Source organism: Lepus europaeus, chromosome 13 (assembly GCF_033115175.1).
Source record: "Lepus europaeus isolate LE1 chromosome 13, mLepTim1.pri, whole genome shotgun sequence".
Classification (NCBI taxonomy): Eukaryota; Metazoa; Chordata; class Mammalia; order Lagomorpha; family Leporidae; genus Lepus; species Lepus europaeus.
In genome coordinates, this window is record NC_084839.1 from 84,423,616 (window position 1) to 84,450,628 (window position 27,013).

Below are 27,013 nucleotides of genomic sequence, written 5' to 3' on the forward strand. Positions count from 1 at the left end.
CAGCCTGGCAAAGCAGTAGAAGATGGCCTAACTTCTTGGGCCCCTGCACCCACATGTGAGACCTGGAAGAAGCTCCTGGCTCCTGCCTTTGGATCGACACAGCTCCGACCACTGTGGCCAATTGAGGAGTGAACTAGAAGATGGAAGACCTCTCTCTCTGCTTCTCCCTCTCTCTCTGTAAATCTTTCAAATAAATAAATCTTAAAAAAAGTAAACTTAAAAAAAAATAAAATGTTAATAATAAGGAAACTGGATGTGTGGTACATAGGAACTAATTCAACTCTCTTTGCAATTTTTCTGTAAATTTAGAGCAATCTTTTAAAATAAAGTTTATCTTTAGAATTTTAATTCGCTATATGTGTATCTTTTCAAACCCAACCTTTTCATGAATCTGTGGGTTTATTCTTTTTTTAAATTTTTTTTTTTTTTTGACAGGCAGAGTGGACAGTGAGAGAGAGAGACAGAGAGAAAGGTCTTCCTTTGCCGTTGGTTCACCCTCCAATGGCCGCTGCAGCTGGTGCGCTGCGGCCGATGCACCGCGCTAATCCGAAGGCAGGAGCCAGGTGCTTCTCCTGGTCTCCCACGGGGTGCAGGGCCCAAGCACTTGGGCCATCCTCCACTGCTTTGGGCCATCCTCCACTGCACTCCCAGGCCACAGCAGAGAGCTGGCCTGGAAGAGGGGTAGCCGGGACAGAATCTGGCGCCCTGACTGGGACTAGAACCTGGTGTGCCGGCGCCGCAAGGCGGAGGATTAGCCTGTTGAGCCACGGCGCCGGCTTGGGTTTAATTCTTTCTCTTATAACCCACAATCCTGATTACTGGAGCTTAATAGTACCTCTTGGAATCCTTGGTATGAGGCCCTTAAGTTTGTTACTATATTTTTCCTGCATTCTTTTCTGTTTTTGGAGTAACTGTTAGGATTTGTGTGTTCACTCAGACTTTTTAAATTCCATCCTCAACTCTTCATTATATTAAATCATTCAAGAAAAAAACATCTTTCAAGAATATTGTCAATTTCATCTTCCCAAAGAATACATTCCTAATTTTTTATACACTGGTGTTTGGATTGTTTTCCCTTAAACAGACTGTTTATTTCCCTTAGTTTTCCTAATTCCCAGTAACCCAGCAGTAAGGGTTTGCTCAGACGTATATAAAACTTTTTATAAAATTTTTATTCTATTTGAAAGGCAGGATAAAGAGAGATCTTCCAACTGCTGATTCACTCCCCAAACACCCACAACAAGGGCTGGGCCAGGCCAAAGCTTGGAGCCCAGAACTCCATCCGAGTCTCCCACGTGGGTGGCAGGGACCCAGGCACTGTAGCAGTCACCTGCTGCCTCCCAGGGTGCATTAACAGGAAGCTGGGCCTGGAACTCGAGCATGCTGATATGGGATGTGGAAGTCCTCAGTGGCATCTTAATCACCGCACCAAATGCCCACCCCAAACCTTTGAACTCAGTGTAGAGTGACCAATGGCCCCAGTTTCCTGGGCTCTCTCTTGTTAAACCTGAAAGTCCTGTGTCCTGGAAAACTCAATTCTGAGGAACAGTGGGATGGTCACTCAATACAAACCCTAATTCCCATGTATGAGTGGATTTCACATGTGTGAATCATGTATTGGAAAGTTGAATACATGTATAAAGCATGATTATGTTAGAGTTCATGCACTGTACTCTTGCTAACCACTTATGTGTAAATGAACTGGTCATGAACTCCTTATTTATTTATTTTTTCAGTTTCCTTTGCCTGCTGAAATTTTGGTCGTTTTTCTATGATTCTATAATGACCAAGTATGGTTTCTTTTTTCTTTTTTAATTTTTGACAGGCAGAGTGGACAGTGAGAGAGAGAGACAGAGAGAAAGGTCTTCCTTTGCCGTTGGTTCACCCTCCAATGGCCGCTGTGGCTGGCGCGCTGCTGCCAGCGCACCGCGCTGATCCGAAGCCAGGAGCCAGGTGCTTCTCCTGGTCTCCCATGCGGGTGCAGGGCCCAAGCACTTGGGCCATCCTCCACTGCACTCCCGGGCCACAGCAGAGAGCTAGCCTGGAAGAGGGGCAACCGGGACAGAATCCGGCGCCCCGACCGGGACTAGAACCCGGGAAGTATGGTTTCAAGAAGCCTGTTTTGCCTGTTTCTCCTCTGCAGTATCTAAACAAACCCAAAGACTGCTTTACCAAAAGTCCTTAGGGGTGACTTCTGATTACAGGGCGAGATGGGGTCGCTCTAGGGCGCTGTGCGGGCTGGTGAGGAAGGACGGAAGGGAGGTTGGTGCGAAGGTGCAGGAGGGAGGAAGGGTCTCGTATACATGGGACTCTCGACCAGAATGGGTTACTTAAGGCCTTAACGTTACTTATCAGAAATATTCAGAGGGGCCGATGTTGTGGCAGGGAGCGACGCCAGCATGCCACATGAGAGCTGGTTCTCCATTTCCAATCCAGCTCACTGCTAACGAGTCTGGGAAAGCAGCAGATGATGGCTCAAGTTCTAAGGCCCCTGCCACCCACGTGGGAGACCATGATGGAGTTCCCAGCTCCTGGCTTCCACCTGCCCAGCTCTGGTAGTTGCAGCCATCTGCGGAGAGGACTAGCGGATAGATCTCTGTATAGTTCTGCCTTTCAAATACATACATACACACACACACACACACACATATATATATATATATATTTTTTTTTTTTAAAGAGAGATACCAGAGACTGTAGTAGGCTGCTTCTGATCTGGCCCCCGATGACCCCTGCTTCCAGTGTTAACCCCACTGCTTGAGTGTGAACTGCTTCTCTCAAAGGTGACAGGATTTGGGATTAGATGATGTAAGGTTGTGGCATGTCTTGTTAGTGGACTGTGCTGCCTTTTTGGTTTGCACGCTTTGATAATGTTGGAGAGGCTCCTATGGTAGGCAATGGGCTGTCAGTAGAATCCTGCAGCTCTTAGTATAATGGTATAAGAAGCATAATCGTATAATATAATAAGTCTGCCTCCTTCCCATCCTTGTTCCTACCAATCAATGTTTGCTCCCTACACTTGATGTTTGTGGCCCCGTCAGAAGTCAGCTCCCATGCCATCCATGTTTTGCAATGGCAAGAGGGTCCCAGTCCCAGGAGTGGGACAATGGCCTGGCTGCACAGAAAAGCTGGAAGAGAGGATAGCCTTCTGGTGGAGGGGCTGACAGGGTCGCGGGAACACAGGCCCCCCCGCAGTGGGCAGGCCACAAGGAGAGCTGAGGGGCCGTGCAGAATGGCGCCTCTCAGCGATGGAGAGGCAAACGAGGTGTTTAGTGCTGAAGTCTCCCCAGAATGTCCTTGGTGAGGTCAGAAGAGAGTTATGTAGGATGCTGGGACCCTGGGGGAAGGAACAGAGGAAGGCTAGGGGCTGGCGCTGTGTCCCAGCAAGCTCATCAACTGCTGCAAAGCAGATATCCCCTATGGGAGCCCCATCCTGGCCCAGCCCCGGCCCTGGCCGCCACCTGGGGAGGAACCCAGAGGGTGGAATCTCCCTCTCTCTCTGTGTGTCAAATAAATTTTAAAAAGAGAGGCAGGAAAAGAGCAAAGCCTGTGGGGTATGACTGGCAGTTTGACCTACTCCGGGTCAATGCCTCTAGCGAAATGCAGGTCTTCCGGAGATCTGAGAGTCTCCTTCCTGTTGGGGGCGAACCTTCCTGAGAAGTGGCTCTAGGACAGACCCTGAAGGATGACGTTCCGCATAAAGGGATGTGCACCCACCAAGACCTCGGGGTCACCAGGGGCAAGGTGTGCTTGGGGAACCCCAGTAGGCAATGTCATTGCAGACCAACATTTCAGCCGACTGCATACCCCTGGGTGGAGAACTGGGGCTCTACTCCTCCGGCAACTGGCGACCTGTCAGCTGCTGCAGCATTCACACGCACGCCGTGGCGTTTCAGGGTGCAGGGAAGCGTTCTGGCGCCCGCAAGCTCGAGTTTGCACAGCTGAACCCACAGGCAGGGAAGGGCCCAGCTGGGGTTCTCAGTCCGCGTCCACAGATTGGAGGACTCAAGCGTCTGCGAACCTCGGAAACCGCACGCCTCCGCAGCCAGGGCCTTCGCACCTTTCGTCCACTTTGCAAAGGGCCCGGACTCCGGAGGGGTGGCAGCAAGCGGGCACACCGAGAAAAGCAGCAACTTCGTTCGCCCTCTACCCGCCGGCGTGGAGGAGCGCAGCTCCACCGGGGATCCCGAGGCGGAAGCCACGCAAGCCCGAAACCTCCAAACTCAAAGAGTCAGGAAGAGTTCAGGCTCCTCGGGGCACAGCCTGGAGAGCGAACGCACGCCCCGTTCCGTCTGTCCGCCACTGCGCACGCGCCGGCTCCGCGCGGCCCCGCCCCGGCGCGAGGCAGGGCGGGAAAGCAAGATGGACGCGTCCGTTTGAACGCCCCGCACGCCTGTCTGCGGTTGGCAGTCGTGTCCGCTGCTGCTGCCCCTTCCTCCGGACAACGGAGGCGACACGGAGTGCGAAGCTGTGGCAGCCGAGGAGTCACCGTGCCGGACCCCGCCGCTGCCCTCGGGCCTCCCTGGCCCCCGTGCCTCCCGGGAGCAGCCGGGGCTCGCCGCGCCTGACGCGTCCGGAGTTAACACAGGTGCGGCCCGCAGCACGCAGCGCCGGGGAGTCTGCCGCGTGCGCCGTGACCCTGGCACGCGCCCCGAGGCCCACCCGCTCGGTGACGCAGGAGGCCGAGGGCCTGGGGAGGTCCCTGAGGGGGCGCCCGGCCTAGGGGCTGGGATTTCCGGGGTGCACTTGGCGGTTCGTGGGGCTGAAGCCGGCGTCCCCGGAGCGGTCTCCGCCTCTAGTCTGGTCCCTTGCCCCAATCTGGCAGGTTTTCTGAGACTCAGATTCTTAGCCTGTTAATTTCCCCGCCCCGCAGAGATGCTGGGGACCTTTTGTGGAGTGTCAACTCAAAATCCCATTCGTATGCATTTGGATCTCTTCCTTTTGACAGGGTAGCTTTTGTACCCGGTAAGCAATGCCGATATTTTGATTTATAGCCTCTCGTTTTAATATGGCACTTTTCGTGTGTAGCGCTGTATGTTGCCCCTGCCACGAACCCCACCTTTATAGAAGTTTAGGAAGTATAAAATACGTTGCCTTAATCCACACAGAAAGATAGTGTGCTGGGGAAGTCGTTCGATAATTAGTAACTCTGTGGTGTCCTCTCGAAGTTATAATGTCACAGCATCGCACAGTTAAAGTCGCATAAAGTTACAAATTTTTTTATGTCGGTTATGCTGTCGGTTAGAACGTGGGAAGGTTGGCCGAATCTGTTTTTAAGTCTTGTTGTAAGTTAGAAGGCATGTTGTTAGTTCCAGGTGTTCTCAGCACTGATTAATTTCTAGCAAGAAGAAAAAAAAAAGTGTATCCTATTTTGTGATGTATTTTCTCCGGGGTAACACTTAATAAAATAGTAAAATAACTTTTGGGCTCCTCAGGAGCTGCATAGAACTGCAGAGGCCTTGAGGTGTTTGTGTAGCCAGAAAGAGGTGAGAAATCAAGGTCAAATGTAATTAAACCGCTTTAATCTTGAGTCTTGTTTCAAACACTTTACAACCTGTGTATAGTGCTGATGTTAAATATTTGTTTTAATTTCTGTCTGGGAGGATTGCCGCTTTAAATGGGATGCTGCGATGCTGCTCTGTAGGTGTGTGTCAGACGGAACAGGCACTGTACAGTGTCAGTTTTACCAGCTGTCACTCACTGAATGTAGAGATGTTTATAGCAAGTGGAGTTCTGTGTATCCACCACAGTTGAATCGACATCTTTGTAGCAATAAACTGATTATAAACTCTAGAAACTGATTAGAATGTGTTTGAATTCATACAGAAATAATGTTGATATTGGGAACCCATGTCGAACTTCTATGAAGAAAAGGCAACAATGATTGCAGCCGGGGATTTGCAGGAATTTGTTCCTTTCGGTCGAGACCACTGCAAGCACCACCCTAATGCTTTGAACCTTCAGCTTCGCCAGCTGCAGCCAGCCTCTGAATTATGGTCGTCTGATGGTGCCGCTGGCTTGGTGGGATCCCTTCAGGAGGTTACAATCCACGAGAAACAAAAGGTTCTATGAAGTTCCCCAGCATAGTTTTGAAATTGAGAGTGATATAATCAACTTGTAATTTAAGGTTATCAAGATGCAGCTGAGAACAGAATAGGACACTACTTCTAGAGGGTAGAGGTTAAGATTTGGCAGTTTTAGTCAGTGCTAAAATAGACTCTTGTATTATGGTATCATAACCTTATTTACACATGCTGTGTGACATGTGATTTTATAGAGTCAGGGTTAATACGATCATTACGATTCATTTTAAATCTGTTTCATTACATATGTGGGGACCAGATTTTGTGCTGTTTGATGATTAAATGGTAGAGATTAGAAGTGGTCCCTGCTGCAGGAAACTTAGATGTTTCAAGAGAAGAGAAGAAATGCCACAGAAGAAGGTAGCATAATAGTTCTTAAAATAGGAGAACGAGATCATGTGTGTTGGGAGATCAGTCCTTCCTGCTTCATTCAATTTTCATTTCCCTATGAGATAAAATATCTCAGGGATGGAAAGTCTGTGTGCTTAGAAATTGAAACCTCTTTCTTTTCCATTCATTTTATGGGTGAACCCAGGAAAGAAAGTGAATGTATATATGCAGCTGTGAAGCAGGGAAGTCTGCATTGTATGTAAACTCCCTCAGGGATTCCTGGTACACCTCATGGTCCCCTCTCTAACCTGTACAGTCTTTTCAGTGTGTGGTTTCACATGTTGATCTGTAGATAAAGTGTAATTTTCATTAGTTTATATTTTTGGCATAGTAACAGAATCATGAAGCATTTAATATAGGTAATGCTTGAGTAAATTCTTGTTCATGAAATCCTGTGTGTGTGTGTATGTATGTATGTGTATATACAGTATACATAGCTACATATGCTGTTAGTCAGTGCATTAAACCTTCTAAGAGTTGGGGTTGCACTGAGTTTTACCCCACAGGCAAATGAATCTTGCTGCAGACCACTGAAAAAGGAAAAACGAGTGCATGAACATGTCTTCGTGTGTTGGTTTTAAAGGAAAGCTGGCAGCTAAGGAAAGGTGTCAGTGAAATTGGAGAAGAAGCGGACTATGATGAGGAGCTCTATGTGGCTGGAAATATGGTGATCTGGAGCAAAGGAAGTAAGAGCCAGGCTCTGGCAGTTTATAAAGCGTTCACAGTTGACAGTCCTGTGCAGCAGGTGAGTTGACTGGAATTTTAGTGTGTGATTCACGAGTTACTCTTTTAAAAATAAATTTTTGTTATGAAATTGAGCAGAAATGATAAAAATAGTATCATGATCCCAGCAGTTGGTATAGCGCATTCTAACATACAGTGAAGACAATGGCAGGAAATTTGATAATTTCATTTTATTTTCTATATCATCACTTCTTTTTTTTTTTTTTTTTTTTTGACAGGCAGAGTGGATAGTGAGAGAGAGAGAGACAGAGAGAACTTCTTTATACTTTTTTACACCTTTTGTCGATGAAACTCTAAACACTTTGCTCTTGGGTATTCTATTTGTTGTTATCAACCAAAGTTTATAAGACACCAAAGCTATAAAATATTTTTAACATGTGATTATTATAATTTACTGAAAAATGTTGGATAAATAAAAATTGAGCTCATAATGATAGAAAGAAAAAAGAAATCTGGCTTGTAACCAGTGTAGTTGGCTGTCACACCTGTGTTCTGAAAATTGGTAATTAAAGGGAAGAAATAAGCATCTGCTGTGTCTTCTCAGGAAGATGTGTGATCCATCTTTATTAGTCGGAGGAACACTTATACAGGAAAGCCAGCTAATGCATACAGAAGGAACAATGGAATTAGAAGAACACCATTTTATAAACTCCAGTGTAATTGATTCAGGCCAGAATTGTAAATGAATACTAATACAGTAGGGTGAAAGAATGTTACCATGGCACTAAGCTATCACCCTGTGGATTACTTGCTAAACATGAAAGAACATGTAGGGTTGACTGGAGCGTAGGGAGACTTGTCAGGGACACTCGTTTGTGGTAGTTCAGATCAGAGATGGGTGTCTTGGAGAAAGTGTTGACACAAGTGTGAATCAAAACTGAGGGAGAAGTGAAGGGGGCTAGTGATTTCTTAGATATCAGGGATAAAAGAGATCTTAGCATATTTATTTCAGGGACCAAGAGAAAGGGATTTTTTTTAAAGAATTTATTTATTTAAAGACAGTTATATAGAGAAGTAAAGACAGATAGGGAGGGAGGGAGGGAGAGATAGAGACAGAGAGAGGGAGAGGGAGGTCTTCCATCCACTGGTTCACTCCTCAAATGGCTTCAACGGCTGGAGCTGAGCTGATCTGAAGTCAGGAGCCAGGAGCTGCTTCCAGGTCTCCTCGTGGGTGTAGGGGCCCAAGGACTTGGGCTTTTCTCTGCTGCTTTCCCGGGCACGTTAGCAGGGAGCTAGATCAGAAGTGTAGCAGCCGGGACTCGGACCTGCACCCATATGGAATGCTGGCGGTTCAGGCTGGGGCTTTAACCTGCTGCACCACCATGCCAGCCCCTGAGGATGGGATTTCATAAAAGGAGTTGAGATGTAATAGGTGCAGTATAGGTTTTAGATACTTCAGATTGAAGCACATTTCTCATGGATATTTCTCTTCCTGAATTTTCATCTGTTAATGTGCCATTAAAACTACAACTCAGCAAAAAGAAAATCCAATTAAAAAATGAGCAAAAAGACAAACATTTTCTAAAGAAGATATTCAGATGGAATAAGCACATGGAAAGGTGCTCAGCATTGCTAATTACTAGGCAAATACAAATTAAAGCCACAATGAAATATCACTGTAGGTTGGCTATTTTCCAAAAACCAGAAAAATATCAAGTGTTCATGAGAATGTTCAGAAATTGGAACCCTGTGCATTGATGGTGAGAATGTTAACTGCTGTGGAATGTTCCGTTAGGATTACCTCATGATCCAGCCATTGCGTTTCTAAGGATATATGGTGAAGAAGTGGAAGCAGGCACTCATACAGGTTATTTGGGCACTAATGTTTGTAGCAGTATTATTCATGATAAAAGGTAGAAACAGACTACACATTCATCAAGAGCTGATAAGCAAAACATATATATGCAAACTGGAAAAATTCAACTGTAGAAAAAGGAATGGAATTCTTGATGTGTGCTACAGCATGGATGAACCTTGAAGACATTATATTAAGGGAAACAAGCAAGACCCAAAGGGACAACTAATGTGTAATTCACTTATATGAGGTATCTGGCATAGGCACATTCGTAGGGAAAGTAGAATACAGGTCAACCAGGGCTGGGGTGAGGATGAAATGGTAGTTACTGTGTAAGAGGTGCGGTTTTTGTTTTGGATGAAGAAAAAGTTTTGGAAATGAATAGTGGCAAGGTTGTACAATATTGTGAATGTATTTCATACCATCAGTACAATTAAAAAATATTGAACTAGGCCGGTGCCATGGCTCAATAGGCTAATCCTCCGCCTGCGGCGCCAGCACCCCGGGTTCTAGTCCCTGTTGGGGTGCTGGATTCTGTCCCGGTTGCTCCTCTTCCAGTCCAGCTCTCTGCTGTGGCCCAGGAAGGCAGTGGAGGATGGCCCAAGTGCTTGGGTCCTGTACCCGCATGGGAGACCAGGAGAAGCTCCTGGCTTTGGAGATATTTTTCTAAAATGAGTCTAGGGACTGTCAAGAGTAACACCAACTGGTAAGCCTGGAGCCAATAAATGCCAACTTGGACTCTTCAGATAATCTTTAGCTTTGTGAGGGATGCAGGGTTTAAGACAGGTGGTGCCACAGGCTTCTTTCTGGTAGGTTTTTTGATTGTCTTTTCTTCTAAAGCTCAATTACGTACATGGTTTAGCCTTCCTTACAGTATTTATCATTAATTAGTCTAATTTTTTTTTTTTGTTCCCATGGTATACATATTGCGCTGAGGAGGAAACAAAGTTATTATGTAGATGCTATTAATAGATTATTATTTAGATCAATTTTGTTTTGATTTTAGGCATTGTGGTGTGACTTCATTATATCACAGGATAAGTCTGAAAAGACCTACAGTAAGTTTCTTTTCGAAATTTTTACTTCTGGTAATGGTGATTCTTGATTTTTTTTTTTTTTTAATTCAAAATAAGTAGCCACTCAAAACAGTGGTTAGTTAAGCCTAAGCATTTTTATATTGTGTATTAAAGAACTTCTGTTAGGATTGAACTCTTTAGGAAGAAAAATCCATAAATGTTATACTTTTTCTTTTCAGGTAGCTACGAAGTAGAAAAATGCATATGTATATTGCAAAGCTCATGTATTAACATGCACAGCATAGAAGGAAAGGATTACATAGCTTCCTTACCATTTCAGGTAAACTTGAGTGTTTCAGATTGTTTTGTGTGTTTTGTTGGGGAACATTTTTAATTAACTGGTTTTAGAGGTAGGCCTTATGTCTCATGTTTTACAGAAATCAAGACTTTTTACTCAAATATGACAACTGAATTTTGGCTGCTTTAGTAACTGGCATTTTTCTGTCCTTTGCATTAAAAACTTCAGTTATTTAAGGAAGTTTTCTGAGAGGTTTTGGTCAGTTTATATAAGAAATAATTTTGTTGATATTATAAATAAGGCATATGAATAATAGTGATTTTCCTGTTGCTCATTATCACTTAAACCTAGTACTAATGTTTAAATTTTATCATGTTGTCATTTTGGTACTGATACTGGCTACTGACAGGGATTTCACATTGGACTCCTCTTTCTTAGATTTGGTTTTCTTTTAGAATTCCTTGTTAAAATTATTTAAAAAAAATAGTAATCTTGCTATTTTATAAACTCTTAGTAAATTGGGGGAAAATGTAATGTTTTGTAATGTTGCCTAAAAGCATTTTATAGTGGATAGGTTCTCTATCTTTTCCTCTTTACATGATAGGTTGCAAATGTTTGGCCCACTAAATATGGATTGTTGTTTGAACGAAGCAGTTCTTCACATGAGGTGCCTCCAGGTCCACCCAGGTATTGGCCTTATTCTGTTAGCAGTTTTTTTTTTAAGTTTTATTTATTTTAAATATAGTTGGGGGCGGGGAGTGGAGAGAGAGAGACAGAGAGAGAGAATCTCTTCCATCTGCTGGTTTACCTATTAAATGGTTGCAGCATCCAGGGCTGGGCCAGGCCAAAGCCAGGAGCTTCATCTGGGTCTCCCTCACGAGTGGCAGGGGCCCAAGCATCTTCCGCTGTTTTCCCAGGTGTATTAGCAGGGAGCTGGATTGGAAGCCAAGCAGCTGAGACTCACACTTGTCCACATATGGGATGCCAGTGTCACAGGCAGTGGCTTAACCCACTGTACTACAATGCTGACCCAGTTAAGAGTATTAATTGAGCTTTTGTGTGTTGGTTCTGAGATAAATTATTTACTCTTAATTCTCATGCTAACAGCAGAGATCTGTGCTAATTTTTTTTTTTCCTCATTGTACATTGTGAACTCTACCCACGTGCCACTTAATTATCCACAGCTCCCTGTCCACCAGGATTAAAATTGAACAGGCAGGGGGCCAGCGCCGTGGTGTAGTAGGTTAATCCTCTGCATGCAGCGCTGGCATCCCACAGGGACACCGGTTCTAGTCTCGGCTGCTCCTCTTCCAGTCCAGCTCTCTGCTATGGCCTGGGAAAGCAGTAGAAGATGGCCCAAGTCCTTGGGACCCTGCACCCACATGGGAGACTGGGAAGAAGCATCTGGCTCCTGGCTTCGGATTGGCACAGCTTTGGCCGTTGTGGCCATTTGGGAAGTGAACCAACAGAATGAAGACCTTTCTCTCTGTCTCTTTCTCTCACTGTCTATAACTCTACCTGTCAAATAAAAAAAAAATTGAACAGGCAGATAGATTAATGATAAGATTCATTTCTTAACTCTGCCGTTTCGTTGTATTACTTTGGGCTCATTAGAACTTTTTTTTAAAGATTTATTTATTTATTTGAAAGAGTTACACAGAAAGAGGAGAGGGAGGGAGGGAGAGAGGAGAGAGGGGGAGAGAGGAGAGAGAGAGAGAGAGAGAGAGAGAGAGAGAGACCTTCCATCCGATGGTTCACTCCCCAGATGGCCGCACCGGCCGGAGCTGCGCTGATCCGAAGCCAGGAGCCAGGAGCTTCTTCCAGGTCTCCCACTTGGGTGCAGGGGCCCAAGGACTTGGGCCATCCTCGACTGCCCTCCCGGGCCACAGCAGAGAGCTGGATTGGAAGAGGAGCAGTTGGGACTAGAACCAGCGCCCATATGGGATGCTGGTGCTACAGGCCAGGGCGTTAACCCGCTGCGCCACAATGCCCGCCCCTCATTAGAGCTTTCTTAGCTTTAGCTCCTCTGTTAAAAGATACATACTGTCATTGATCTGTTACCTGGTAAGATTTATGCAGAAATTAAACAAGTTAAGTGTATATAAGCTTTGACATGCGGCCTGGTACATACTAGGTTCACAGTAAATGGTAGATGCTTATTGATAATATGCTTACCTTATCTGCCTATAGATTGTGATCTCATTGAAAGGCAGAAACATGTAGTTCCTGTTATAGTGTGGTACAGGAGGTACATACTTGCTAAATTTTTTAAAAATGACATAGGTTTTTAATCTTTCTGTTTTAAAAGAAAGCTTTTTTTCTTTTTAAAAAATCACTTAAAAATGCAGGCTTTTGTTTGAAGTTTTTCCTTTTTTTGGTTAAGTGCACTTTTTATGAATGTGTGTAAGAAGCTAAATTTCTTAGCTGGCATAGATACTGAGGTCCAGAAGTGAAGACTGTTGCTCTGGTGGTTCTATACTGTGATGACAGCTGTTTTCAGATGTTCTCGGGGCTATATTGGTTCCCCCCTGAGTGGGTATGGGATTATTTAAACGAGAGGAGAGATTTCTAGGAATGAAATACTCAAAACAGTATGTATAAAGTTTAGACAGTTGCTTTTTGGAATGGTAGGCTTTTAGTTGGTTGTGTAATCTGGAGAAGATACTCCTTTGCAAGGAAGGTGCAAAATTCATGCAAACCCATAGTCTTGTGTTGGTGATTGTTTGTTTGTTCTAGAGAACCTTTACCCACCATGTTCAGCATGCTGCACCCACTAGATGAAATAACCCCACTTGTTTGTAAATCTGGAGGTAAGTACATTTTTATTTTCTTTTACATAAACTTTTTTGACTTGGGAGGCGGGAGGGGAACTGAAAAAGCTTTTATGAAAACTGACTTGTCTTAGAAAAATAATGTAATTTAAATATTTTATAACTTTTATTATGAAAGTAATTCATATTAAAGCAAGACATTCTGTATACCATGGTATTAACCAACAGTTACTTTAGTAAAAATAAGGCATGCAAATAAATAGGTTAATAAATGGCAGAATTCCCAATCTCTAGATGATTCTGTTTCTTAATAATTATTAAGTAAACAAGTAATACTTGATGAACTGAAGAATTTTTTTTGTTGTTTGTTTTTAATGAAAAGTAGGAACCATTTATACTGTGTAAATTTTAATGTTTTACTATCCTTGCTTGTAATAACATAATGTACTGGGACTTTATTGGACATAAAGCCTAAACTATTTACTGTTTGGCCTTTTATGAAAAAGCTTGTTGACAATTTTATATTATACTGCTAATGTTTGCAAACAATCTAAGTAAACATGTTAGAGCCTGTGATTAAATGGCATACAACCAACACTGGTCATGTTTCTGAAAGTGCTTAGTGACCCCAGGAATTCCTCTTTCATAATGTCAGATAAGGCCCAAAACTGAAACATGGTACGATTCTGACTTTGTAAAAGGTTACAGAATATGTATATGTGTATACAAAAACAAAATGATAAAAGCAGAAAGAAAAACATTAATAGTAGGTATTTTAAGATGGTGGCATTATGAGTGATTTTAATTTATTTCTTTGTAAAGTAATAAAGCAATTTTTTATAAAGTGACCACTTGAAACGAGTTTTCAATATTTTAACAGGGAGGGGAACATTTAGGAAACTGTCAAGTAAGGCAATGGAAACTAATCCATCAAACAGTAGAAGTAAAAGCTGAACTCAGTATGAAAACACTTTGCACATGTTGATGGTAAAGCAGAAACAGTAGTGTACTGTTCATTACTGTTTGAATAGTTGTTATAGAGGACAGATTTCATACAGAAGAAAAGGACCAGTAAGGAAGTTAAACTTGGCAGATAGTTGGGTACAATTTATAAATAGGTTGGTTGTTGAAAGAGTCGTGGACCGCTTACCTGTGGCTGCTGAATTTGATGAGGCGTCAGAGGAAATCTTTAAAGTGTACTTGCATGTATTTGAAAACGAAGCTTGTAATGCTCTCATCTTTAATATATTTTAAGGAAGATATACAAAGTAAATTTTTAAAAAATCAGTTAATTACGTGAGATAATGATGTCCTTTGTGCTTTGTTTGGCTTGGTTTCTTTTTATCTTGTGGAATTTTAAGAACTTGGTTCATAAAGATGGGTCTTGTGAAGCTCATTGTTGTGTATCTGATTGTTTCTGTTTTATTTTTAAGGTCTTTTTGGTTCGACACGGGTGCATTATGTTGTAGATCCAGCAGTGAAAATTGTTTTCCTTAACATTGACCCCTCCATCGTAATGACCTATGACTCTGTTCAGAATGTGCATTCTGTGTGGACTCTCCGGAGAGTCAAGCCAGAGGTAAGGACAAAGGCACACAACGGGCAGTGAATCCTGAACACCTTCCCGTGTTTTTGGAAGAATCATTTGTGAAATAGATTGACCTTTTTAGGAAAAAGAGATATCGCATCTACCTTGCATTCTCACAAGGAAATTGCCCTTTTGTTCTAATGATTATCTTTGTGTTTTCTTCTCTTCATTTGACTTAAGGAAGAGAATGCTGTTTTAAAGTTCTCTGAACAGGGGGGAACCCCACAGAACGCGGCCACCAGCAGCTCCCTCACGGCACACCTCAGAAGCCTCTCCAAAGGAGATTCTCCCGTGGGTTCCCCTTTCCAGAATTACTCCTCCATTCACAGCCAGAGCCGTTCAACCTCATCACCCAGCCTGCACTCCCGCTCACCTTCGATTTCCAACATGGCAGCTCTCAGGTGGAAGTGTTTCCTTGTTTTAAATAAGACAGCCCAAGGAAAAGATAACCTTTGCAAGCTTTGTCTTATGTCTTGAAGGATTTAGAATTTAGAAGTTAGACTGCTCCTGGGTGGTTTTTTAGGGAACACAGCCATTATCCTATTTGTGTTACTTTTGCGAAGGCTTCCAAATTGGCTGTGTCACTTTTCTTTGCTGAGTCCTATTTAGAAGTTGCTTATGCTTGTGCTAAGATGGGTTGCTTCATTCCTATTGATGAATATTAATTCTAAAAATATTTAGATATTCTTTTCTTAATTTATATTAGTTTTTCTTTTGTTTTTGTTAACTGTATCTATGTATCTCTGGTAATATATTTGTATATATATCGAGTGGTAATTGTGACAGGGACATAATTTTTTGGTGGGTATATCATTATACAGGAACACAGATTAAACCTTTTTAAGCAATAAAAGTAATTTTTTGAGGAAGAAAGTGAACTAATTCTCAGTTTTAATTTAATTCTTCTTTTAAGAAGCATTCTAAATGTATAGAATACTGTAAAGTATGCCAATATGAACCGTTTAAATAGTTCTTCCTTTAAAAACGTTTTGGGATTTTCTGACTGGGATTGTGCCATGAATGTTCTGTGTGTAGAATTTTCGGAAGGTATGTGACCTACGGCGGCATTGCTGAGTGTCACACACTCTGTTCTCCTCTGTTTGTTTTGCAGTCGTGCCCATTCTCCTGCCTTAGGAGTGCATTCTTTTTCAGGAGTGCAAAGGTTCAATGTTTCAAGCCATAATCAGTCTCCAAAGAGACACAGTATTTCTCATTCTCCAACCAGTAATTCCAATGGCTCCTTTCTTGCACCAGAAACAGAGCCAATTGTTCCTGAGCTGTGCATTGACCATTTGTGGACAGAAACGATCACTAATATAAGGTTTGGAGTACATATTTTTATATTCAAAGAAAAATGTGCTAGGAGGAAATATTTGGTGTTTTGCTGAAAGCTTTATTATAATATAATATGTGTTAATACCCCTCAGAATATATAGAGATATGTATTAAGGCCACCTCAGTTTCAGTAAGGATGTTAATGATATTAAAGTGATCATAGAAATACTGTTTTGCCACTTGATGTTTCTTCCTTATTTAGTAATAATAAGCTATCAGATTTGAGGTGTTTGATGTTTAGAGGATAAACAACTAATTTTTGGAAGATTAGGAAATTTAGGGTTTTATAGCATTTTTAAAATTTTGGAGGTAAAAAGAGTCAGAGTTTCTGCAGTGAGGCAAAGCAAGAGAGGTCAGATAATTGTAGAGCAAACAAGAGAGAGCATTCCAAGAAGAAGGAGGTGCCAGGATTGCCTGGTGCTGGTCAAGTGTTCAGAGAGGAGTTTAAACAGAGTTTATCTCAGAGAAGAGGTACCGTGGTGCAGTGAATTTGCTGTAGGATGGCTGAGTCCATGTCTCCAGTGCAGGAAGAAATTTAAGGACAAGGCACAGGCAAGGTGCAGCAGAATACAATACAGTGAAAGTATAGGATATATTTGCAAAGTGAGAATACACAATCAAGAGGGAACCCAGCAGGTGTTGGGATTACCCCTTTTCTGTGATCTTGAGAGGGCAAAAGAATTGAAAATTTATAGAAGATGATGTTTGGAGTGGGGTTTGAGTACCACCTTTTATTTATTTATTTTTTTCTCTCTCATTTATTTGAAGAGGGGGTAGAGAAAGAGAGATCTTCCAACTGCTGGTTCACTGGCCTCACTGGCTGGGGCTGGGGCTGGGGCTGGGGCTGGAGCTGGTCCAGGCCAAAGCCAGAAGTTCCAAGCTCTGATAAGGGATTCTGGCATTGTAGGTGACAGCTTACCTTGCTATGCCACAATGCCAACTCCAACACCTTCCATTTTTTCCCCTTTTTAACAAAGTCCCAGAAGTATCATAATATTTCTTGGGAGTAGGAATGTCAGCAATGGTAATTTTATTATAATGTTGTTATAATTAGCTGTGGGTTGATATGGGGACATAGTCAGCAGCCATGTTGGATATTTTCAGCCTGTGCTGGTTCTGGGCCTTGGTTTTGCAGTGTAAGGTGGAGGTTGGAGAGTGGGAGGTTTGTGTGGAGGAGGTGTGGTGATAGGGGTGGGCTGGTGACTTTGGGTCTCTTTGTTAGTTACTTCTTGGTGGTGGTGGTGAAGCAGGCTAGAACAAGGAGATAAAGATTAAGAAGTGAGTATAGGAGGCAAATGGACTGTTTACCACTCCCCCTCCCCCCAAAAAAACCCCTTTTATTTAGTGAGCACAAATATTGTAAGTACAACTTTAGGAAAATAGTGATTCTTCCTACTATACCCACCCTCCCACCCCCACCCCCACTCCCACTCCACCTCCTCTTCCCTCTCCCATCCCCAATCCCGTTCTCCATTAAGATTTGTTTTCAATTAACTTTATACACAGAAGACCAACCCTATACTAAGTAAAGATTTCAATGATTTCAACACACACACATACACACATAAACTATAAAAAACTGTTTGAGGACAAGTTTTACAGTTAATTCTCATAGTACAACTCATTGAGGACAGAGGTCCTGTGTGGGGAATAAGTGCGCAGTGACTGCTGTTGTTAATTTAACAATTAACACTCTTATGTATGACATCAGTGATCACCTGAGGCTCTTGACTTGAGCTGCTAAGGCTATGGGAAGCCTTTTGAGTCCACAAACTCTGTCCATATTTAGATAAGACCTTAAGCAAATTGGAAGTTCTCTCCTTCCTTCAGAGAAAAGTACATCCTTCTTTGATGGCCCCTTCTTTCCACTGGGGTCTCACAGAGATCCTTCATGTAGGACATGAAAAGATGCATGGTATGATTTCTGTTTTTTTGAATTTGGTGAGATTTGCTTTATGGGCTAGCATGTGACCAATCCTAGAGAAAGTTCCATGCACTGGTGAGAAAAATGTGTACTTTGTGCCTGTAGGGTAGAAGGCTCTGTAGATATCTGCTAGGTCTGTAGTGTCGATTAACTCTGTTGCTTCCTTGTTGATTTTCTGTATGGTTGATCTTTCCATTGCTGAAAGTGGGGTATTGAAGTCCTCCATTACTATTGTATTTGAGTCTATATCTCCCTTTAAATCCATTGACATTTCTTTTAGATAGCCAGATGCCCTGTAATTAGATGCCTATACATTTATGATAGTCACATTTTTTTTTTTTTTTTTTGGTCAGGCAGAGTGGACAGTGAGAGAGAGACAGGGAGAAAGGTCTTCCTTTTGCCGTTGGTTCACCCTCCAATGGCCGCCGTGGCTGGCACGCTGCGGCCGGTGCACCGCGCTGATCCGAAGGCAGGAACCAGGTGCTTCTCCTGGTCTCCCATGGGGTGCAGGGCCCAAGCACTTGGGCCATCCTTCACTGCACTCCCGGACCAGAGCAGAGAGCTGGACTGGAAGAGGGGCAACCGGGATAGAATCTGGCGCCCCGACTGGGACTAGAACCCAGGGTGCCGGTGCCACAGGCGGAGGATTAGCCTATTGAGCCGCGGTGCCGGCTTGATAGTCACATCTTCGTGTTGAATTGATCCTTAATCATTATATATTGTCCTTCTTTGTCTATTTTAGTAGTTTTTGTGTTAAATTCTATTTTGTCTGTTATTAGGATGGCTACACCAGCTCTTTTTTGGTTTCTGTTAGCATGGATTATCTTTTTCATCCTTTCAATTTCAGTCTTTGTGTTTCCTTTGTTTTTCAGCATTTGTGTTTTTTTTTTTTTTTTGGTCTGGTTGCTTTTCTCTTTGTGTCCTTGTGATTTAGTGGAATGTCTGTACTTTTAGTGAGTTCCAAGAGGTGTGTGCTGAATGTGGCCTGGGTGCTCTGTTCAGTATTCCAGAGTGGAGGAGGTAGCCAATGTAAGGCCCCCACAGGGCTTTGTATCTTTCCTCTGGTTCTTCGGTTAGAGGAGGTTGTTCACTTCTGTTATGTAACCTGCCCATGTCCTCACAGTTGTGGGACACCCCCGGTGTTAGTCTGTGGTGTGTTAGGATTACATCGCCTTGCTTAACAAACTGCATCCCTAATCTGTAGAGATTTTCTTGTGAGGTGTCCTCTGTTATGAGCTGCTGTGTGTCTGTGCATTGCAAGTAGAAGCACAGAGCCCGCCCTGCTGGAGCCCAGCTCACTTCTCAGTCATGGTGGAGGCAGGTATGAGCTCTGGTACATTGTGGAGCCCCACCTACTGGGGCCTGACTTCCTACTCAGTGGTGGATATTCAGGACTTCTCCTTGTTGTATGGCTTATGTGGTGGGGAAGAAATTTTTCTGAAATAATGTTGTCCTTGTTCCTGAGTGGGGGGTGTGGTGACGTGGCCCCCGAAATTGATGGACATGTGCATGGGAAGCACAGGCAGCAGTCCCCTGCTTACGTTAGAAAATGTAAACAAACAAGATAGCTTCTCCCAGTTGGCTGCAGGTCCAGGTGGGGAGAGGTGGGGGAGGGAGATGAGAAGGGGGGTGCCTGAGCTCTCTGTTCCTCTAAACCTTCTCTTTTTCCCGTGTGGAACTTCAAAAGCAATTCGCTGAGCTCTCCCTTCCACTGCTGTTCTGTGGCCCCGCAATTTCCCATCTTATCTGGTCTACTGGGGACTGGCGCCTGGTGCTGGCCTTCCCAGTCCATGCCTCTGCCACTTCCCTTTCTTATTTGATCTTTCAGCATCGACCTGCTCAATCTCTGTTGATTTTCTGGGCTTCCCGTCGTGAATTTCCTACAGCTCTATCTCCTGTGTGTATCTTTTCTCCTTTTTAACTATCTGTTTTGCCTCATGTGACCTGGATTGTCCTGGTGATGTACCGCCATCTTGGGACCCCCTCTCGCATGGACTGTTGAAAGGAGTCTGCCTTTAAATGGGGATGAGGATATAAAACCAGCTGAGAGGGCGTCTCTGGGTCAAAAAGAGTTTGTTTTTGCTGTAATATATCACTAATAATTAATCTTTATGATATTTTACCCCTAAGTACCTTGTATGTGTATCTAAAAAGTAAGAACAGGCACAGGCATTTGGCATAAGTGATAAAGGTGCTGTCTGGGACCCCTGCATTCCATATTGGAGTGTCTGATTTGAGTCCTGTCTGCCCCGTAGTCCAGCTTTCTGCTAGCGCACACTTGGTTCAAGTAGTTCAGGTATTCCTGTCTCCCAGGTGGGAGGCCTGGGTTGAGTTCTCAGCTCCCAGCTTTTGTCTGGCCTGGCCTGGCCTGGGTCACTGCAGTCATTTGAGGAGTGAACCAGTGGATGAGAGCTCCTTGCCTGTCTTTATCTCTTTCTGTGTCTCAAATAGATAAAAATAAATAAATAGGCCAGCGCCGTGGCTCAATAGGCTAATCCTCTGCCTGCGGCACCGGCACCCTGGGTTCTAGTCCCGGTCAGGGCGCCAGATTCTGTCCAGGTTGCCCCTCTTCCAGGCCAGCTCTCTGCTGTGACCCGGGAAGGCAGTGGAGGATGGCCCAAGTACTTGGGCCCTGCACCTGCAGGGGAGACCAGGAGAAGCACCTGGCTCCTGGCTTCAGATCAGTGTGGTGCGCCGGCCGCAGCGTGCTAGCCATGGCGACCATTGGAGGGTGAACCAACAGCAAAAGGAAGACCTTTCTCTCTCTGTCTCTGTCTCTCACTGTCCACTCTGCCTGTCAATAAATAAATAAAAAGAATATTTACTTATCTAACAACAGTATCATTTTTTTATATCCAGCCACATTAGTGAGTACTTTATATCACCTTAGTCCAACTTCATATGTCAGTACCTTCATTAATGAGAGAGTAGGTAACAGGGACTTAGCAGGGAAAGCATTTAAATTACAGGGAAGAGGAAATGATTGGTGGAACAAGGAACCAGAAAGGAGCCCGAGGGGAGAGATTAGCCTTGGGGAGAGAGAAGTGATGGTTGATCAAATACATAGGGTAGGAGTTTGCATTCATACCTTGCAGCCTTGTTTTCTCCGTGCAATAAAAGGCAAATGCATCATCTTAGCAGGTGCTGGAGGGGCTTAGGAAGGCTCAGGGAAGTAAATATGTGAATAGTGTTGAGTAAGTTCTCTGTTTTTTTCCTCCTCATATATAAAATAGAATTTTCCCACCTTTTTTTTTTGTTTTAAAGATTTATTTATTTGAAAGTCAGAGTTACAGAGAGGGAGAGACAGAGTGAGAGAGATCTTCCATCCACAGTTTCATTCCCTAAATGGCTACAATGGCCTAGGCTAGACCAGGCCAAAGCCAGGAGCCAGGAGTTTCATCTGTGGGTGGTGGGGACCTAAACACTTGGACCATCTTTCACTGCTTTTCCAGGCCACTAGCAGGCAGCTGGATCGGAAGTAGAAAAGGGATGTGAACTGGCACCCTTCCAGGGTGCTGGGCATCGCAGGTGGTGACTTTTATCTGCTTTGCCACAACACTGACCCCAAATTTCCTCCATTTAATAATCATCCTTCTTTGAATGCCTCATTAGTAGGTTGAATGTATTACGGATCTGTATCTCAAAGGATTGTAATCTTCCGTACTACTTTAAAGAAAGAAAGGTATGGGAATTAGAGATCTGGCTAGGAAAGAGATGTGAAGTGGGGACTGATCCTGAGCAGGAGAGAGGGCAGAAAGGATAGGGCATGCTATAAAAAAATCTGACCCTGAATTTCAAGTCTGTGTTACTTTGTAGGTAGGTGACTTGCATAGTATGGAATTAAAAAGTCCACTAGTGATGATTACATTTATTGTGAGTTTTCCCAAAAACTGTGTGTAATGGGCTCAGAATCAAACTAAAAGATATCTTAGAGATCATGAAGTTTAAGTCTTGTGTTTTTGTGTCTTCAAAGCCATTGTTTGATCCAAGTAGTTTTTAGATTTCTTGCAGAAGATGTCAGACTTAACGATCATGGTAGTTTTGGACCAATACTGACAATTACTTTATTAATATGTCTTGCACAGGGAGAAAAGTTCACAAGCCTCAAAAGTGTTTATTACAACTGATCTGTGTGGACAAAAGTTCTTGTGCTTTTTAGTAGAGTCTCAGCTCCAGTTACGGTAAGTACATATATTTCCCATTATTTCTGTTGTAAATAATTTAGGTTGTTTTTCTCTTTCTCTTTTTTTCTTTTTTTCTTTGATTAAGAGCTTTATTGAGTAGTAGTGTACATTTCATCAAGTTGACATGTTATAAGTGTACAGCCAAATAATCTTTAGTAAATTTATAGTTATTCAGCCATCCCTGCAATCCAGTTTTAAACCATTTCTGTCTTCATAAAAAGATTCTCTTGTGCCCATTTGCGATTTCCAGCCTCAAGCAACCATTCTGTAGACTTTCTGCCTTTATACATAAATATTTTCTGGACACTGAGTACCTATCAACTGACATTATATAGTTTTTTGTGTGTTCAGCTCTTTTCTTTTAGCCTGATGTTTGTTAGGATCCCCCATGCTGTAACATGTATGAATACATCTGTTAAACTTTTTTTTTTAAAATAATACTTCTTTAATAAGCTGCGCCATTTTAGGTTCCCACAAATAGCATATGTTCATTGCTCTTTATCCTAGAATACTAGGTATTGTCATTCTTGTGGGTTTGATTTGCATATCCATAATACCTTCTGATATTGGCTGTCTTCCCTTGTAATGATTCATTTGTCTTCTCAGGTGAAATGTCTTTAGATATTTTGTCCCTATATGTACCTTTTTTACTTGAAATAATTATGTAGATAACAGGAAATTTCAAAATAATAGAGATGTCCTGTGTATCCTGGACCTTTTTCACCAAGAGGTACCATCTTATGTAACTACAATACATTATTAAAACCAGAAAATTGACATCACTGTGACCCCTGTACCTTTTGTCAGTTTCCATCCATTTTACATGTACCCACTTGTGTATATGGTTTTATGTGACTTTTTTTCATGTGTAGATTTGTGTAAACACCACAAGATCCAAAATAACTCCTTAAAGATATCCTTTATTCTGCCCCTTTATAGTCACACACACCATAGCCCCCTGCATCTCTCACCCTAACAGCACTAATCTATTCTGAGTTTTCCATTTGAGAATGTATGTAAATGTAATAAAAAAGTACTTAGCCTTTTGAGATTATCTTTCTCCATTAAGCATAATACTCCTAGGACCATACAGATTGTTGCATATATCAGTAGTTTATTTATTTTTATTTTATTATTTAGCTGTGTGAAGTTCCAAGAGAGTAATGATAAAACCCAGCTCATCTTTGGCTCTGTCACCAATATACATGCAAAAGATGCAGCACCAGTGGAGGTAAATACAGGCACATGTCTGAAAACTAGAAAATTGTTCATCAGCAGATTTTTCTGCTGAAAAGTCTGTTAATTTTTTCAGATTAAAAGATAAAAGTTATTTCTTTTTTTAGAAGATAGACACCATGCTGGTCTTGGAAGGCAGTGGAAACTTGGTGCTGTATACAGGAGTGGTTCGGGTAAGGAATAAGTAGTTATGCCTTTAGTAGCACTGCCCCCGTTATGATTTTTTAATGTTACTTTAATGTGATGTTAAAATTTGTTACCTCCTGTCTATACAGTTTGCCAGAAGAGTTTTGTTAAGAGTTGGAGATGAAGTTCTCAGTTTAGACTGGTCCTAATTTGGAGTGTTAGCACTCATTGCCGTTAAATGCCTTGGCACTAGCTTGCACAGATGAGAATCCATTAATGAGTAAAAGTAGACTGTTTTTATGCAATTGAGTCTTCTGATCCAGCTCTCTGCTATGGCCTGGGAAAGCAGTGGAAGATGGCCCAACTCCTTGGGCCCCTACACCCGCATGGGAGACCTGGAAGAAGCTCCTGCCTCCTGGCTTCCGATCAGCACATCTCTGGCCATTGCGGCCATTTGGGGAGTGAACCAGCAGATGGAGGACCTTTCTCTCTGTCTCTCCCTCTCTGTCTGTAACTCTACCTCTCAACTAACTGAATAAATAAATCTTTGGAAAAAAAAAAAAAAAAAAAGGTAGAATGTTAGAGCCAGCATTGTAGCCTTGAGAGTAAAGCCAGTGTCTATGGTGTTGACATCCCCTATAGGATTGTGTCCTGGCTGCTTCATGTCCTATCAGCTCCCTGCTAATGGCCTGGGAAAAGCAGCAGAAGTCGGCCCAAGTGTTTGGGTCCCTGCTACCCACGTGGGAGACCCAGATGTAGCTCCTGGCCTCAGCCTAGCCAGCGCTGGCTGTCTCTCCCTCTTTCTAACTCTTTCAAAATAAACCTTAAAAATAAGTAAGTAAGTAAGTAAGTAAATAAATAAAAGAAGTAAAATGTTAGTAGTGTCTTTGGCTGGCTGCATCCCTATTCCTGCTGCACCCCTCATCCTGACTTTTGCAATAAATCACTAACTTATTTTCATTATTAGTTTTTGCAAATACATGTCACTGAAGAATGAGTTGTTTTATTTTTCTTGCTCATGAATCTTTATATAAAGGAAATCATACCACGTGCTCTTTCCCAACTTCTTATTTTTTTAATATTATACTTGCATAAATTTCTTTAGATTTGCCTGTTGATGTATAGCTGCTGTTTACTCACTGGTATGCAGTATTGTTTTGTTACACCAAAATTTTTATTTTATAATCACTAGGATTGTTTGTGTTGTTTGATTCCTCTGTTAAATACTCCCTTAAACAAATCTTTATATATGTCTCCTGGTTTTAGAGAATATGCATATTTTTAAATTTTTTTGCCAGAGTTAGACAGTGAGAGAGAGAGAGAGACAGAGAGAGAAAGTTATAGACCGTGAGAGAGAGACAGAGAGAAAGGTCTTCCTTCCATTGGTTCACTCCCCTAATGGCTGCTATGGCCGGCGCTGTGCTGATCCGAAGCCAGTAGCCAGGTACTTCCTCCTGGTCTCCTATGCGGGTGCAGGGAACCAAGCACTTGGGCCATCCTCCACTGCCCTCCCAAGCCACAGCAGAGAGCTGGACTGGAAGAGGAGCAACCGGGACTAGTACCTGGCACCCCAACGGGGACTAGAACCCTGGGGTGCTGCACTGCAGGTTGAGGATTAGCCAAGTGAGCCACAGCCCGGCCAGAGAATATGCATATTTAAGTTGGCCTGCAGCACCAGGTTGTTTTTCAGAGGGTAAGTTGTATTAATTTACAGCTTCTCCCCCTACTGTTTGCCTCCAGCAGTGTGTGAGAGTTCTGAATTCTTTACATTCTTGCAGATCTGTAGTACTGTTTGTCTTCCACACCCTCAAATTGATGCCTTGCTGAGGGTGAACACCTGGGCTCCCCCCTTGGCCTCTACTAAGGGGCTAGGAAATGCGGGGCAGTTTTTTTTTTTTTTTTTTTTTTTTTTTTTTATTTTTGACAGGCAGAGTGGACAGTGAGAGAGAGAGAGAGACAGAGAGAAAGGACTTCCTTTGCCGTTGGTTCACCCTCCAATGGCCGCCGCGGTAGCGCGCTGCGGCCGGCGCACCGCGCTGTTCCGATGGCAGGAGCCAGGTGCTTATCCTGGTCTCCCATGGGGTGCAGAGCCCAAACACTTGGGCCATCCTCCACTGCACTCCCTGGCCACAGCAGAGAGCTGGCCTGGAAGAGGGGCAACCGGGACAGGATCGGTGCCCCGACCGGGACTAGAACCCGGTGTGCCGGCGCCGCAAGGCGGAGGATTAGCCTGTTGAGCCGCGGCGCCGGCCTGCGGGGCAGTTTTTTACATGGTGTTTGGAGTCAGCTGATGTTGTATAAAAGTTTTGTATTGATAGGTTATTCTTTTCCTAGTTTTTCAGGAAGCAGGATTTCTTGGGCCTTTGTTTTCTTTTCGTCTGCTGCTATGGTGTCTCTGGGTTGTCAGTTTCTCTTGTACCAGGTCATAAAAGCCCAGGGAATTCATTATCATGCCACTTTTTGGATCCCGAGGTATAGGTGGTCTGTGTTCTCTGTGTCCTGCAGAATCGTATGATTATTTTATATAGAATAGCTAGGACCTTTGGCTGTGGTTTGGAAAAGTGTGATATCTTTCTATTCCATCTTGTCATGGCTGTTAGGATTTTGATAGGGATTGGGTTAAATCTGTAGATAAATTGGGAGGATGATTGTCATCTTTATAATATTTAGTTTTTTGATCCATAAATAGGATAAATCCATCAATATTTCTGCTAGGTCTAATATATCTTTTATCAGTTTTATCCCTAAATATTTCACAGTTTTTCATGCTATTTAAAAATTTTAATTTCCAAATGCACTTTAAAAAAAATTATTTGAAAGTGTTACAGAGAGAGAAGGAGAAAGAGAGAAAAACAGATCTTCCATCCGCTGGTTCACACCCCAAATGGCCTCAGTGGCCAGGGCTATGCCGGGCTGAAGCCTCAGCCAGGGGCTGCTTCTGGGTCTCTAATGTGGGTGGCAGGAATCCAGTAACTGGGGCCATCTTCTGCTGCTTTTCCCAGGCCATTAGCAGGGAGCTGGATTGGAAGTGGAGCAACCTGGACTCAAACTGACACCCATATAGGATGCCAGTGCTGCAGGTGGTGGCTTAACCCACTGTGCTACAGTGCTGGCCCCCCAAGTGTTCTTGCTGATATATAGAAATATAATTGATTTTTTTGTATTCAGTTTTATTCTGCAACTTTCATAAACCAACTTTAAATTCTAGTAGCATTTTGGTAGAGGCCTTCAGTTGCTTACTTTACAATTCTGTTGTTTGGTTTTTACACATTTAGTATTTATATGATTTCTTGGTAGTTTGGCCCTTTGTGTTTAACTGAAGTCTCTCTCTGTCCCTGGTCATTGTCTTTGGAAGTCCACTCAATAGCCATTCCAGCTTTCTTTTCATTAGTGTTCACATGATGCATCTTTTTTCCCATACTTTTACTTTTAACCTATCTGCGTCTTTATATTTGATATGAATTTCTGTAGTCAGCATGTAATTGAGTTGTATTTTTTTTAATCCTTTTTGCCAATCTCTATT

General features: G+C 43.0%; 1 protein-coding gene across 1 annotated transcript in view; it reads left to right on the forward strand.

The window, feature by feature from the left end:
* The first annotated feature begins 4,351 nt into the window (after nt 1-4,351).
* ANAPC1 (anaphase promoting complex subunit 1) overlaps nt 4,352-27,013 on the forward strand; it is a 98,772-nt gene continuing 76,110 nt past the window's right edge. Inside the window, exons 1-13 of the mRNA XM_062209850.1 lie at nt 4,352-4,588; nt 5,827-6,063; nt 7,057-7,218; nt 10,019-10,070; nt 10,268-10,368; nt 10,931-11,013; nt 13,063-13,136; nt 14,531-14,676; nt 14,866-15,086; nt 15,797-16,006; nt 22,030-22,125; nt 23,269-23,359; nt 23,472-23,537. Of these exons, the coding sequence (XP_062065834.1) occupies nt 5,851-6,063; nt 7,057-7,218; nt 10,019-10,070; nt 10,268-10,368; nt 10,931-11,013; nt 13,063-13,136; nt 14,531-14,676; nt 14,866-15,086; nt 15,797-16,006; nt 22,030-22,125; nt 23,269-23,359; nt 23,472-23,537 (1,515 nt within the window). The 5' untranslated portion in view covers nt 4,352-4,588; nt 5,827-5,850. The remainder of the gene's footprint in view (nt 4,589-5,826; nt 6,064-7,056; nt 7,219-10,018; nt 10,071-10,267; nt 10,369-10,930; nt 11,014-13,062; nt 13,137-14,530; nt 14,677-14,865; nt 15,087-15,796; nt 16,007-22,029; nt 22,126-23,268; nt 23,360-23,471; nt 23,538-27,013) is intronic.